General features: G+C 56.6%; 1 protein-coding gene across 8 annotated transcripts in view; it reads left to right on the plus strand.

Annotated features, from left to right (window-relative positions):
• The window catches only part of TRAPPC9 (trafficking protein particle complex subunit 9), a 472,116-nt gene that overhangs the window by 101,983 nt on the left and 355,987 nt on the right, over positions 1 to 14,146 (plus strand). For all 8 annotated transcript variants that reach the window (XM_021088861.2, XM_085021612.1, XM_085021607.1 and 5 more), the window contains 3 exons: positions 5,910 to 6,055; positions 9,299 to 9,384; positions 12,663 to 12,789. In XM_021088861.2, the coding sequence (XP_020944520.2) occupies positions 5,910 to 6,055; positions 9,299 to 9,384; positions 12,663 to 12,789 (359 nt within the window). The remainder of the gene's footprint in view (positions 1 to 5,909; positions 6,056 to 9,298; positions 9,385 to 12,662; positions 12,790 to 14,146) is intronic.

The raw sequence follows: 14,146 nt of genomic DNA on the forward strand, positions 1-14,146 counted from the left end.
AAAAAACCCCTGTGTAAATACGTTTTTATTCGGTTTTGGCGACGCCGGGCTAGAGAAGTGAGCCTGGATTGTCCTGGTGACTCATTCATTGTGTTGTTCCCACCTGGGGTCATTGACAACCGGACGTGGTACTGCGTGAGCTTTAGGAAGAGGAAGCCCGGAGGTCGTGAGGGTGGCCCCCTCGGCGGGCTCAGTGCTCCAATGAGGAAATGCCAGGACCAGCGTCTCCCTCTTCTCCAGGCGAGGACACAGTGACCGTGTCTGTACACCAGGAAGGGAGCTCGGCAGAAGCCAGCCGCACGGACACACTGACCTTGGCCTTCCAGCCTCCAGGCTCCGGGAAATGCTATTTGCTGTTTAAGCTGCCCGGGCTGTGGATCTGTTCTCCCAGCCTGAGCTGAGACAAGCACTCTGATGGTCTGGGTGGCTGCAGCCATTCGGCCGAGACTTTCTGGAGTGACGTTCCGGCATTCCTTCGACTGCGAGGTCTCATCAGTAAGCTTTGGCAAGCGCTGGGCAGCGGAGAACTCTCTCATCTCCTCAGGCCAAAAGAGAAAAAAGACGTAGGTGTTCTGTGATGCAGACGGAGTGGGCAGGCCTGCATTGTTGGCACTCAGTCGGTGCCTGGGCACGGTGGGTGCCACGGGGCTGTGTGTGGCACGGTGAAGTGCTCCCACCACACGGGATGGTCACCTGCCTGCACAGTCAGTGTCCTCGTCCGTCTCAGGGCCGACACAGTCCCTGGGGACCCGGCCAGTGTTTTCTCTTGGAAAACAAGCCCGGGGCCATTTTCATGTATTTACCAAGTAGTTCAGGGATCTGTGCTGGAGAACATGGACCTTACTCGTTTAAAAACATTCAAATCAGGCATCGCAGGTCACTGCTTCTAGCCACACATGGAGGAGCCCAAAACATGCATGTTTGCAGGTAGCGGCTCCTGCACATGTCCACTTTCACGAGTAAATGATCAGGCTTGCGGAGCAGAATCATTAAACAGGAGCTAACTTAATGTTGGGGTGCCTCCCAAGTATGATTTTGGTTTCAGAGGAGGCAATTGGTGCCGTGTTTTCTGTTGTGGACTTTCCTCGTTTTTCCCATCAGCTTACGGGAAAATGCCTGTTCTGGTCGCGTGGGGCACGCCCTGGGCTCCCCCACAAATTGTTTCAAGTCGTCATGATGCAAGTCAGTTAAAAAAGGGCCGATGTGTACCCCGGTTTTAACTGTTCTAAAATGCAGTTCATCACACGTATACGGAACGGCCAAGATGGGCTCGGCCCCGTGGTCAAGGCCAGATTCAGTAGCGATCCACATGCCAGGGGCCCGAGAGCTGGGAGGGTGCCAGGCCCTGTCCCGTGAGCACCTGTTAGTCTTCACAGGATTCCCGGCAATGACCGTGTCCACGAGAGGCCGTAATCGTCCCGTCGACTGTCCGCACTCCCTGCAAGTGAAGAATCGCTTGAGCAGAAACTGGAGTTGGGTTTAGAGGCCACTTCAGGAAGCTGGTGGACCTTTCGTTTGAGGGAAGACGGGGCAGGGGGGGGTCGGGGGGATCTGAACTGTTTCTTTGATGAGCTGACGTCGCGCTCCTTCGTCCTGGCAGAGCGCCAGGGTGGATGAGGCTGCTCGAACGGATAAGGATCGAGCCCTCCGGTCAGCACGCACTCGGGTCACTTTGCCACCTTCTAGCTGGTTGTGTTTGAGGAGGGATCCAGGCAGTTCTTAAAATAGGGACCTAGAGGCCAGGGACTTGGGGCAGTTCTTGGTTTTTGAAGCGGGGCGAGGTTGGCCCCTCTGGATGCAGGTGAGGACGCGGCTCCGTGGTCTCCGCAGGTTCGCCCCATGTCCTGAATCTTCTGTCACACTGGGGACGGTCGCCAGGCCCATCGTCTCTGACCAGTTTCTCAGACGAGAGCCTGTTGAAGGGAAGAAAGGAGAGTCCGAGCGGATGGCCTCGCTTCACTGCCGTTTCCAGCGCCTCCGTCACGCCCGAGCCCGGGAGGGCCAGTGACCGCCCCTTGTCGCAAACAAGGATGGGGCGGGGGCTGCAGCACACAAGGGGCTGCCCTGTTTGCTGAGACCCAGGGGTTCTCAGGTCCGCTTCCCCGTAAATGGGGTTGAGGGAATAAACACCAGGGGAAGAAAAGGGAGCTGTTTTTTCCCGTGTCATTCTTCTCACCAATTTGTTTCCCATCACCTTCCTAATTAGTGTTCCACCACCGCTTCGCATGGTCCCAATTAGCTGCAGGATGCTGAGGAGTCGGATTTTAAAATGTCAACAGTTTCCAAGTGGCGTCCCCAAAATAACCCTCGTCTTACACACTTCATCCCTGGAATTCCGCTTTATCCTTGGCAGTTTCATAGACCAAATGTAACTTTTTTTTTTTTTTTTTTTTGTCTTTTTGCTATTTCTTGGGCCGCTCCCGCGGCATATGGAGGTTCCCAGGCTAGGGGTCCAATCGGAGCTGTAGCCACCGGCCTACGCCAGAGCCACAGCAACGCGGGATCCGAGCTGCGTCTGCAACCTACACCACAGCTCACAGCAACGCCGGATCGTCAACCCACAGAGCAAGGGCAGGGACCGAACCCGCAACCTCACGGTTCCTAGTCGGATTCGTTAACCACTGCGCCACGCTGGGAACTCCCCCAAAAGTAACTTCTTAATTCTGCAGCAACTGGTGCTAAATGAATTATGTTTCCTTTAGGTCAGATGCCCTGAATGATGGTTTTTCTGGGGGACTTTTTATAAACAGACATTCGATGGCAATTTGCAGTTATGAATGAAAGCCATGACTGTGGTTGGATTACTTTCTTGGCTGGACCATACCCTCAGAAGGCCTTTGCATATTTTATTATCTTTTTTTAAGGCCGTACCTGTGGCATATGGAAGTTCCCAGGCCAAGGGCTGAGTCTGAGCTGCCAGACTATGCCACAACCACAGCAATGCGGGATCTGAGCCTCGTCTGCGACCTACCACGGCTCACAGCAATGCTGGATTCTTAACCCACCGAGTGGTGCCAGGGATTGAACCTGCGTCCTCATGGATACTAGTCGGGTTCGTTGCCGCTGAGCCATGACGGGAACTCCCATCCTTTACAAGTTTTAAAACTTTTTGGGTGGTCTGGAATTTTGGTCCTGGTGTGGATGGTTCCTGGAATCTCAGATGGCATCTCATTTTTAGGTGGTGATGGCGGTATGGAGTAGAAAGCGCCTTGTGTTGCAAGAAAATGGGATCATTTTGCAGATGAGTGAATGTGGAGCTTCAAGTGGACGGGGCTGGTCCAGTGCTCAGCAGGCTGCTTGCAGCAGCCCTGGGACCAGCACCTCGGTGCTTCACTCTTGTCTGGTGTCTTGTCTTTGTGCCGGGGACTTAGCTGTCTATGCCTGTAAAGGAGCCTTGTCTCGGAGAGGGAGGAAAGAGGCTTCTGTGCACCTGCTGTGTGCCCGGCGCCACTGTAGGTACATGACATATGTTAACTTACTTGGTCTTCAAGTAAGGGCTGCGGTTTGAAGGTCTCCACTTCAGACCACTCCCCCCACCCTGCTTAAGTTTGGAATCAACATAAAGAAACATCTGTCTCAGGTGGATAGCAGAGAGAGTGCAGGGCAGGGCTCAGGGCTGGCCAGATGTTCTTTAGCCCCTGGCAGTGCTGAATGACTGACTGTGCGCCTTTTTGTGGGGCGGCCCCGTTGAGTCTGTGCAGAGAGCAGGATGGAGGATGTGCTCCCGGCAGGCAGGCGCACCCCCAGAGGAAGGGCCTGGGCGGTGCCCACGATGCTTCTCCTTCCAGATTTGCCACTGCCACTGGGAGGAGTGGGGGAGGGCAGAGTGAGGTCGGGACTGCCACCCTGAGAATGTCCCTCCCCATGGAAACATGGGACCGAGGGACAGAGGTGCCCTCCTAGTACGTAGCACTAGCAGGTACCCGTTACCTTTCCTAGTTTGTAAGTGAGAGGGCTGAGGTCCAGGGAGGTGAGGCTGTCTGTGCCCGTTGCCCAGCCACTGGGTCCTTGAGGCTGCAGTCAGGTCGGCACCTGTAGAAGGTGCTTCATCTGCAGATGAGGCCCCTGGGCTTGGATGTGCTGGACGTTGGGGGCACATCCGACGCGGCACCTCGGCGGCCCGAGGACTTGCTCAGTGGCCCTGGTGCAGTGCAGCTGGTGGTGTTGACTCTGCACCGAGGGCTGGGATTTGCAGCTGTTAGTGATAAACTGCTTAGTCTGAGTATACAGCTTCGAAAGATTTGGAAGCTGCGTTTGAAATTTGGCTTTGGGGAGTTCATTCATTCCGCATTTATGGAGAGCTCCGCGTGGAGTGTTGCGCCCGCGCTGGGCCGGAGACAAGGGAGCCCTGGGTGCCCCGTCCTCGAAAGGCTCACAGCTGGACTGAAGCAAATAAAAACCAAAGTGACTCTGATCCTGTACGAGAAAAGCATACCAAAGGGGTTTGCAAAGACGGGGCGGTCAGAGCAAGCCTGCAAGGGAGACTCCTCGGTTTAAAGAGCTTGGACGTGTAAGACCTTGGATCCCTGTGGGAAGAGGTGGGACTCGTGGGTGACCTCCCTCCCCTGGCGCCACACATGGGGAGCTGGCGGTGACGGCTGAGGGTGGTGGGGGTGCTGGCGTGCAGGACAGGATGGCACCAGACGGCCGAGAGTCCTTGCAGCTAAGAAAGGCGTGATTGTGTGGCTTCCGTGAGGGGGTCCTTACGGGCTGTGTATATACACATACATAGTCAGTAGAGGTCAGCCTGGCCTGTGGCAGAAAAGCTGTCCTTAAAAATTAACCCTTCCCCCAGCACAGGCTTACGTCTCACTCGCACAGAGTCGATGCAGCCGGCCAGTTAGCTTTCCAGGGCAGCTGACCTCCCCGAGGTTGCTTGGTGGTCCCGGCCGTGTCCCTCCACCCCACCTGCGCCGTGTCGGGCCCCCAGGATGGCCAAGCGGTGGAGAGCTGAGGCTGGTGCGCTGCTTAAAGTGCTTTTTCTCAGGGGCGGGGGCAGCGGGGGGGGGGGGGATGTGCGTTAATTCCCCTCCCAACCCTCCGACCTGACCTCTTGCAAAGGCTGCGCAGGGAGGGAGGAGCAGTGAGGGTCCAGCCAACCCACCAGCCCTTGCCCTCCCCCGACCCCAGTCCAGACCCTGACCCCTGACCTGCCCAGCTGCTCCAGGGAAGGTCACAGGCGCTCTGTCTCCTGCTGTCACCAGTTTCCAGCTGTGGGATGTGGTGCTCGCTCTCCCGTGTCCATGTCCTCGTTGATGACTGGGGACGATGGGGTCACAGCCCGCTGGGAAGGTGGATGTGAGATTTTGTGGGGACAGGGCGTGTGGAGTGGGCGCTGCAGGCCGGCACTCCCCAGGCCGGGCTCGCTGGTGGAGCCGAGGGTGAGCATCCTTCAGCGGACACCCCCAGCTGGGAGAGCAGCTGCTGTTCAGACTGCTGATGGGGTCACCAGTCCTTCATGTAAGGAAAGCCGCCAGCGCCCTTACCCTTTCCCTGTGGCACCTTTGGACCGCAGGGGTCGGGGCCTGCGCTCTGCTTGCCTTGGAGGGAGGGAGGCAGAGGAGAGAAGCAGCTTAGGCTCAGGGGTGGGTGTGGTACCCAGAGGGCTTGGTTGAACCCACGGTGGTTCTGTGAGGAGGGCGTAGCTGCACTTTGGCAGCGCCCACGGGTGGGCAGCGGGTGCAGGGCAGGCTTCCTGTGCCCTCAGCCCTAGTGGGGCAGCCCAGGGGACGGTCCGTAGGGGTTGCGTGTAGCCTTCTGCTTCGTCCCTCGAAGTGAAGAGCTTTTCCTGCCTCGGTCTGTCTGCTCTTTGATGTCATGTCTTTCCAACACATGGTATTTGCGTGTGTATATGCCGAAGCCAAGCCCCCAAGGCCGCTGATGTATGTTTGTTCCTTTTGAAACAACAGGTGTGTGAAGCTGCTGAGCCTGCCCGCCAGCCTCCGGCCGCAGAAGATGAAGAGCCTGCTGGGCCAGAGCGTGTCGGCCAAGAGCCCCTTCATCTACTCCCCGATCACCGTGCACAGCCGAGGGGAGGAGCGGAGCGGGAAAATCGGTGGGCTGCTGCTTTCGTCCCGGCCCCTGTCCCGCGCCGGGCTGCGCCTCCCTCTCTCCTGGACACCGCTTCTTTCGGGCGTGTGTCTACCTTCCTGCCGGTTCATTCAGTTTGCTGCCTGAGGCCATGGCCTATAGACCTGACCTTTTAACGTCTGTTTCACCAAAAGGCAGTTCTAGAAGCCGGAAGGCTGATGCAAACCACGGAAGAGCCCGTTGGCGATCAGGGTGATTGTCCAAGCGGCGTCCTGGGGGCCTTCCGAGTCAGCCAAGGGGATTAAGGGTTGACCTCATTCAGGATCGGCTGGGGCCTAAGGATCTCATACCACTGTCCCTTTTGAACGCTGGCAATGCTTGTTTTGTGTCATGCTGACGGTGGTCTCTTCTGAGGCGCCTGGTGACTCAGCAAGGAGAGCTGACGCTGTGTCGGGGTGCACGCTCCTTCCCGAGCCTCTGCCACCTGCTTTTCTATGTGCTGAGCTCATGGCCACGTCCCGGCCCCCAGAGCCCAGGCTCACCTGTGTCCGCCCCCCATCCCCGGGGTCCTTCCCCAAGCCTGGCTGGGCCTCAGGCCGTTTCCACACCAGCTTCCCCCTCCTGGGCCCCTGGCGTTTTGAGGTTGCAGCGCCTGTGTGTCTCGGTGACAGTGACAGGGCTAGAGGATGGAGAGGAGTCGAGCTTGTCATCAAAAGCCACCAAGAGATGCTGTTGAGCCCCGGCTGTGAACACGCATGGGGCCGTGCACCAGAGTGGGGCGGCCCTGACAGGTGTCGCATGGCCTCCGTGCTGTTCCTTCCCGCGGTTTCTGGCACACGGCATCGAGGGAGGGCCTCACTGCGCCTTGACACGGACGCTTGGGAAGGAGATGCTCTCCTTTCAGACAGAAAGACACATTCCTTCATCTCAGGTTTACCTGCAGAGACGAGGATTGGGCACGTGTCTGTGATTCCTTTCAGCACCCCAGGAACATGAGTTCGAACGATGGTTGTTGGGCCGTGACTAGGAGATAGTCCCTTAGCAGAGAGGCAGGGCAGCCTGTCCAAACAAACCACGTTTTCACAGGGTTTGCCTGGCCCGTGAAGGAGGGCTGGGTGCTCCGTGGGCTCTGTGATGTGCGGAGGGCGAGGTGGGAGCCTGCGTCTGGGGAGGATGCTGGGGCCCTCCCGTCCCTGGGGTCTCGGCCTGAGGCTGGGCGGGGAGAGGCGGGTTTCTGGAGCCGAACGGGGAGAGCAGCAGAGTGAGGGGGGCTGTTTGGGGCTGTGCAGATGGAGCCTGGCAGCTGCCTCACTCACTCGGGCCACGGATGGTGGGCAGTTCTGCCTGTCCATGTCCCCTGCTGGGGAATGAAGACGGGTGTGCCCTGCTGACCCCGTCACCACGTAGTCAGGAGGCCCAAACGAGTATCTGGTCATGCAGGCATTTTTCAGACTGACTCACCTGGGCTCCTTCTTCATTTCATGCAATTTCAGGATGCCACCTCTGGGTCACCTGGCACATGGTTGGTGGAGCCCTAGTCTCTGTGTAGGGGGCCTGGTGCAGAGTGTTGGGGGAAAATGGTGTCTTTTTTTTTTTTTTTTTTTTTTTTTTTGTCTTTTGTCTTTTTGTTGTTGTTGTTGTTATTGTTGCTATTTCTTGGGCCGCTCCCGTGGCATATGGAGGTTCCCAGGCTAGGGGTTGAATCGGAGCTGTAGCCACCGGCCTACGCCAGAGCCACAGCAACGCGGGATCCGAGCCGTGTCTGCAACCCACACCACAGCTCACGGCAACGCCGGATCGTTAACCCACTGAGCAAGGGCAGGGACCGAACCCGCAACCTCATGGTTCCTAGTCGGATTCGTTAACCACTGCGCCATGACGGGAACTCCGGAAAATGGTGTCTTTATGAAAGCCCGTGAAAGCTGAAGGAGTCTCATCAGTAAATCTTTGTATATAGTGTAAAAAAACCCTTTCACCACCAGCGTCCCTTCTAGATACTTCTGAGTTCAAATACTTGAGTCCCGCTGTGGCACTTACTGGCTCTGTGATTCCTGGCGTGTTTATTAGCCTGTTTGGACCCTGAGTACCCGCCCTGTGACAATGGGGATTGGCACAGCACCTCCCCAGGCCACTCTGAAGAGTGGTGAGACTGCCTTCCAAGGGCCGGGCAGGGCATTCTGCCCAGCAGGTGTTATGCGACACTGAGGTCCCGTCTGATTCGCCTGATGGAGGAGAGGAGAGGGCGGTGGAGGTGAAGGCGGGCCTCTGCTCTTTTCCTTGGCTGCGTAACAGGTTGCCACGAATTTAGGGCTTAAAGAACACGAATTTATGTTCTCCCTGTTGTCGTCACGAGGCCAGCACGTGGTGGCCGGGTGCTCTGCTCAGAGTCTTCAGGCTGAAATCCAGGTGTCAGCTGGGCTGGGTCTTTCCCAGGCTCCCTCTGCTTCTTCACCCACTTCTGTGCGGTTGTCGCACTGAGGTCCCTGCTTGCTCACTGGCTGTCAGCTGGGACCCCTTTGAGCTCAGAGAGGCTGCTCTGGGGTCCTCGCCGTGTGGCTCCTTTGCAGACGCCCTCTCGTGCTTCGACTCTTTTCACGCACGATGGGCCTATTCCCTTCTAAGGGCTCACCTGAGTACCTGAGCCGTCTAGGCCCTGCCAGGATAATCCCTCATTGATTAACGGGGAGCCCACTGAGCGGGGGCCTTACTCACACATGCCCCCGCCCCCGTTACTTAGCATGACCTGTCATCGGTGCCCGCGCGGGGAGAGGATCACACAGAGCACGTGCACCAGGGCCAGGGGTGCTGGGGGTCGCCTCAGAGTCCTGCCTCCCGCGGGGTGAACTGCAGCTGCACCTGGGAGAAGCCACCGTCGTCTTTCACAGACGAGTGAGGGAAAGGGGAGCCGTGCTGTGTGCCACTTAAAACTGACCATGGTGCCAGCCTCTGGGCTTATGAAGGTCCTTGTGACATGTGGCTGCACACCAAGGACAGCACTGCCTGCACTGGTTCCAATATCGTGATGCTGCGTCTGGCCCTGAGGGGGAGAAACGTTGGTTTCTGCCCCAAGGTCCTGGTGGCAGGGGTGATGTGCTTTGCTGCAGAGAAAGCTGGCAGAAAGATAGCTTTGCACTGATGATCTCAAGACGGGCAGAGAGCTCGCTGCCGCATGGGAAGATAAGTGGCCAGGGAATACCCTGAAACCACGGGAGACACGCGAAACCCCGTCTAATATCGTGGATGCTTCTCTTTGTGTGTGTGTTTCCAGATTTCCAGTGGGTGCAAGGAGATGTGTGTGAAGTTCAGCTGATGGTGTATAACCCGATGCCGTTTGAACTGCGGGTTGAAAACATGGTGCGTATCCCCGGCCACCTGACCCTCTGGGGCTAAGTATCCAGTTGCCACTAAAATCAGTTTATTACCTGCATTTGAGGCACACCTCCTACGACCTATGTCTGCTTTTATATCTGTCTTGCCAACGATTGTAAGCTCTTTGAGAGTGAAGACCACGTGCTGACAATCCTGTGTCTTTCATGCCTGGTACTCAGTGGTCCAGTGGACAAACAAAGACGCCTCGGGTTTGAACACACGCTGAGCTCAGTTGATTGGATGGGATTTGAAATAAGCACGTGGACGTTTACGTGCAATTAGCAAGGCTACAAAGTTGGCCCTGTGCCTGCCACTCAACATCAGTGTCACTTGACTGTCCCCGAGGCGGTGACAAGATCAAGGCCTGAGGGAGGCACCAGCTCTCTGTTTATAAGGGAGTGAGTGACGGCCCAGCGGATACGAGGTTTCCTCGGGTCTGCAATTTGATGTTCCGTGTCCGTGTCTGCACGGACTGGTAACAGTGCCCGCTGCAGCGGTGCCCGTTGGAACGGCTCACCCTGTTCCAGGGTCCGGCTGGGAGCGTTGCTTGGCTCCAGGGCGCAGTCCCCGCCCCTGTGTGCGTTCCTGTCCTGGAGCCTGCTCCATGCTGGTTATTGTTCCACAGAACTGCTCTGTGAGTTTTCAGCCCTGAGCGAAGGATGCGTTAAGCCGCTTGACGCCTTCCTTTGGGGTTTTGCGACTCGTGTTCAGGGTGGGAGGAGGGCTCTCCATGCAGGTGCCTTGCTGAGCACCCGTGCCATGTGGCCGCGTGTGTCAGGCGCAGTCACGGCAGGTGGTGGCGGTGCACGGGGTGCTGTAGGACCCGTGTGGAGTCACGGAGGCCCCTGAGGATGCCAGGGTGGGGGGCAACTCGCCAGGCAGGCGGGTAGTTACTTAAGAGGAGGTTCAGGCCTCCGTTCAGGAAGGAGGTTGATGATTCTGTGACGTTCAGGAAAGCCTCGAGGCCTGCTTTTCCCGAATCTATCGGAGCTCGTGGAAGTTCCGCTGGATGCTCAGCTTAAAGCCCCGAGGTCCTAGGGAAGGAGTCTGCAAGGACACCTGTCCCCTCCGCCTCCTGTCGTACAGGCACGTGGAAGCCTTAGGATTTAGCTCTAGGTCAGGCCTAAAGTGACATTCTGTCTCTTGGCTGAATCCAGGAATAATAGCTGTTTAGAGAATTTCCCCAAAGTGGTGAAAGTATCATATGTCTGCTATTCTTTCTTTTTTTTTTTTTTTTTTTTTTTTTTTTTTTTTTTATTTTTTTTATTTTTATTTGTTGTTGTTGTTGTTGTTGCTATTTCTTGGGCCGCTCCCGCGGCATATGGAGGTTCCCAGGCTAGGGGTTTAATCGGAGCTGTAGCCATCGGCCTACACCAGAGCCACAGCAACGTGGGATCCGAGCCGCGTCTGCAACCTACATCACAGCTCACGGCAACGCCGGATCGTTAACCCACTGAGCAAGGGCAGGGATCGAACCCGCAACCTCATGGTTCCTAGTCGGATTCGTTAACCACTGCGCCACGACGGGAACTCCTGCTATTCTTTCTTATGCATTTTCTTTTTTGTCTTAAAAAGTAGCTCTCATCTTTACCTGGTTAAAAAGTACTGTGTCCATTTTATCCAAACTTAGGAAGAACACAGAATAAACGTTACTACCAGCATATATATAGCCCACAAATCATGTTCAGAGTTTAAAAATTAAATTATGACATATTTCAGGTGTGTGACCTGGGACAGGGAATCCTAAGACTCGTATGTCCCCCATTCACGTTTAGCATATGCTGACCGTTTGGCCATATTTGCTTTAGCTATTTTAAAAAGAAATCAAAGGCCAAACTGCTTTGCCTGGCGACCACAGCTATCCATTTGGTGTCTCTGCTTCCATTCCTGGCCACTGTGTCTGTTGACACAGGGTTTGATCACTTCATGCTTTTGCTTGAAATCCGGGCACAGGTGTGCTTGTTGTCACTAGAGAGCCTTTGCTTCTGCGTGCTTTCTGTGGACAGAGTTAGGAAAGGCGGGCCAGTGTGCACACGTGGATGCCTGCTGCATGTGTACTTCTGCACGTGTACCCGTGTGTGCCTAGACGTGTGCCCGCGCAGGTGCACATCCACAGCCCAAACACGGACTCTGAAGTCCTGACTTCACAGGGATCCCTGCAGCTCCAGCCCGTCTCCGTGGGCTTCTCCTTGCCTTCCTCCAGTGCCACACGTGTCCTTTCCTGCAGGGTGAGAGCGTGGGCTCACAGCAACACCAGTACATCCCTCAGCTGCTCGCTCCTGGGGTGGAGCCAGAATGGTTCCAGGGTTGCTGACCTAGCGCTGCAGAGGACAGAGCCTCTGGAAGGAGTCCAGACCTCTCCCCCATTCAGTCTTTAATTTATCCCGTCCGTCTCCTGTAGACGCCAGTGGGAGAATCTCACACGCCATTCGTTAGACTTATTCTGAGATGGGGATGTTTTTGATTCTTGTTGATAGTATTTTTAATATTTTCTGATTTTTTTGCTTATTGCTAGTTATAGAAATACTTTTTTTTTTTTTTGGCTGCGCTCATGGCATGTAGACATTTCCAGGCCAGGGGTCGAATCCTTGCCACAGGACACCAGGGAACTCCCAAAATACTTTTTTTATGCTGACTTTGTCCCTTGGCTAATTGTCCTTGTTAGGTTTCATCGAAGGTTCTGTAGGGTGTTGTGTGTTCACGGTTCTTTTTGTGTGAATGATTGTCGTGCCATTCCTCTCTGGCCCGCTCGCTGGCCGGGGCCTCTGCCGGGCTGCGGGGGGACGTCCTGAGCTTGCCGTCCCTGCTGCCGAGGGGAGTCTGTCTGTCTGGTCGGCTGTTGAGCTCGGGGCCTGGCACTTGGGCAGCAGACTGAGAATTTAGATGCCAGGAAGGATATCCACCGATGTGTATTTCTACACTTTGTGTTTCTTCTTTTTGTTTGTCAATACTTTCTTTTGTTTACATTCCAACTTGGTAAAACGACAAAACAGAATTTTAAAGATGCAGCCAGTAGGCTAGTATTAACGATGGCATCGTCGTTCGGGCACCCACGACGCTGCCCACCTGTAGACTGTTTTGTGTTAATCGCACTTGTAGGCGTCTCTGCACCCCTGCGGGCTTTCGTAGGAGCCACGAGTGGGTCTTTTCCTTTGACAGCCCCAGGCTTTCCTGTTGGTGATGCACGGGGCTGCCTGGGGACCCACTGAGGCAGTGGGCTGGGGTTGGGCTGTGCTCATCGCTGTCCTCTGTCCACACTCCAGGGGCTGCTGACCAGTGGTGTGGAGTTCGAGTCTCTCCCCGCAGCGCTGTCCCTTCCCGCTGAGTCTGGTCTTTACCCGGTGACGCTTGTTGGGGTCCCACAGACGACGGGGACAATCACTGTGAATGGTAAGGGGGACTCCTTTCTGGGTGCCGTTCGGAAGGGCTGCTGACTCCTGTGCTGCCCGCATCTTTCCGTCCTCACCTGCTGACAGGTGACAGACAGGTGGCGTTCTTTGGGATGTGAGCGTGTGCAGGTCGTGGGGGACACACACCGCCCGTCTCCCTGAGCACACCCTCTAGTCCTCCTGCTGCGGTTATGCCTTTGGAAGCCGAGGTCTCTGCTCGCTGTGGCCTCAGCTCTTGCTCTCCTCAGCAGACCTCTTAGAGGGCTGTCTACACACGCTGAACCCACGTTTCCACCTGTGGTGGTTCTCCAACCCACTGTGTCCTGGATTTAGCCAGCGCTTCACCAAAACTGCTGTCACCGAGGCCACCAGCAGTGTTTTTCAGCAAAATCTGGTGCCTTGGCATCTGCTCTGGTCCCGCGTCACTGCTCAGCATCCCGTGGCCCCACCATCTCTTCCTGGATGTGCTCGCTGCGCCCCGTGCACCTCAGCCCCCTGCTGCTGCCTCTAGTGCCCATCCTCCTGGGCCCGAGTCTTCTGCCATCGCTTGTCCAGCCGAACCCTTAAACCTGCGTCCAGCCCTGTCCTTTTCTCCCTCCCGCTTTTCCGGTCCCCTCCTTCCTCCCCCCACCCCATCCGCTCCTTCCCTCTTTTCCACCTGCTTTTCTGGCTTCAGCCCCACCTGCAGGCTGCTGATTCTCCCGTCCACACCCTTTTCCTGAACCTGCATATCCAGCCACCCCCGGCCGACTCCTTGCCCATTCCATGGGCACGTCACACACAGCGTGTCCCCACCAGAGCCCATCATCTCGTTCCTGAAACTGCTCTCCCCTGTGGCTCCACCCCAGTGAGGGCAGCACCGTCCAGCCAGTTGTCCCCGGGCGCTGGGAGTCACCCTTGGTGGCTGCCGTCTCTGCCCCCCAGCTCCACGATGCTGACTGTGTCGTCAGACCCCTCCTCCCCGCCGGCCTCTTGGGCTGGCAGAATGTGCCGCTCTTCTAGGGTCTGTCACAGAAGCTTCAGCACCGTCTTAGTGCTGCCACTCTTTCCGCATGGCAGCCAGGTGACCTCGTGCCGTGCACATCTGGCCATGTCACCTCTGGACTAGAAGTGCTAGCGCCTTCTCCCTCCGTGCGCTTGCCGTCAGGGCCGCCTCCCCCCGCCCCCCGGCCGAGGAGCCCGTGTGAGCTGGCCCTGCTCACCTCTGCAGGCGTGTAAGAATCCTGTTCGGCAAACGCCCCACGCTCTCCGAGCCTCTGCTCCTGCTTTTCCTTCTGTTGGCTTTTCCTTCCGGGCTTGACTGGCCCCAGTGCTCTGCCAGTGCCTGGCCCGGTCCTCCCGTCCCTCTGGAGATGGTC

The sequence above is a fragment of the Sus scrofa genome, chromosome 4 (assembly GCF_054392235.1).
Source record: "Sus scrofa isolate SSC_HxYL_T2T_F1_AM1 chromosome 4, Sscrofa_HxYL_maternal_Yorkshire_Landrace_v2.0, whole genome shotgun sequence".
NCBI lineage: Eukaryota > Metazoa > Chordata > Mammalia > Artiodactyla > Suidae > Sus > Sus scrofa.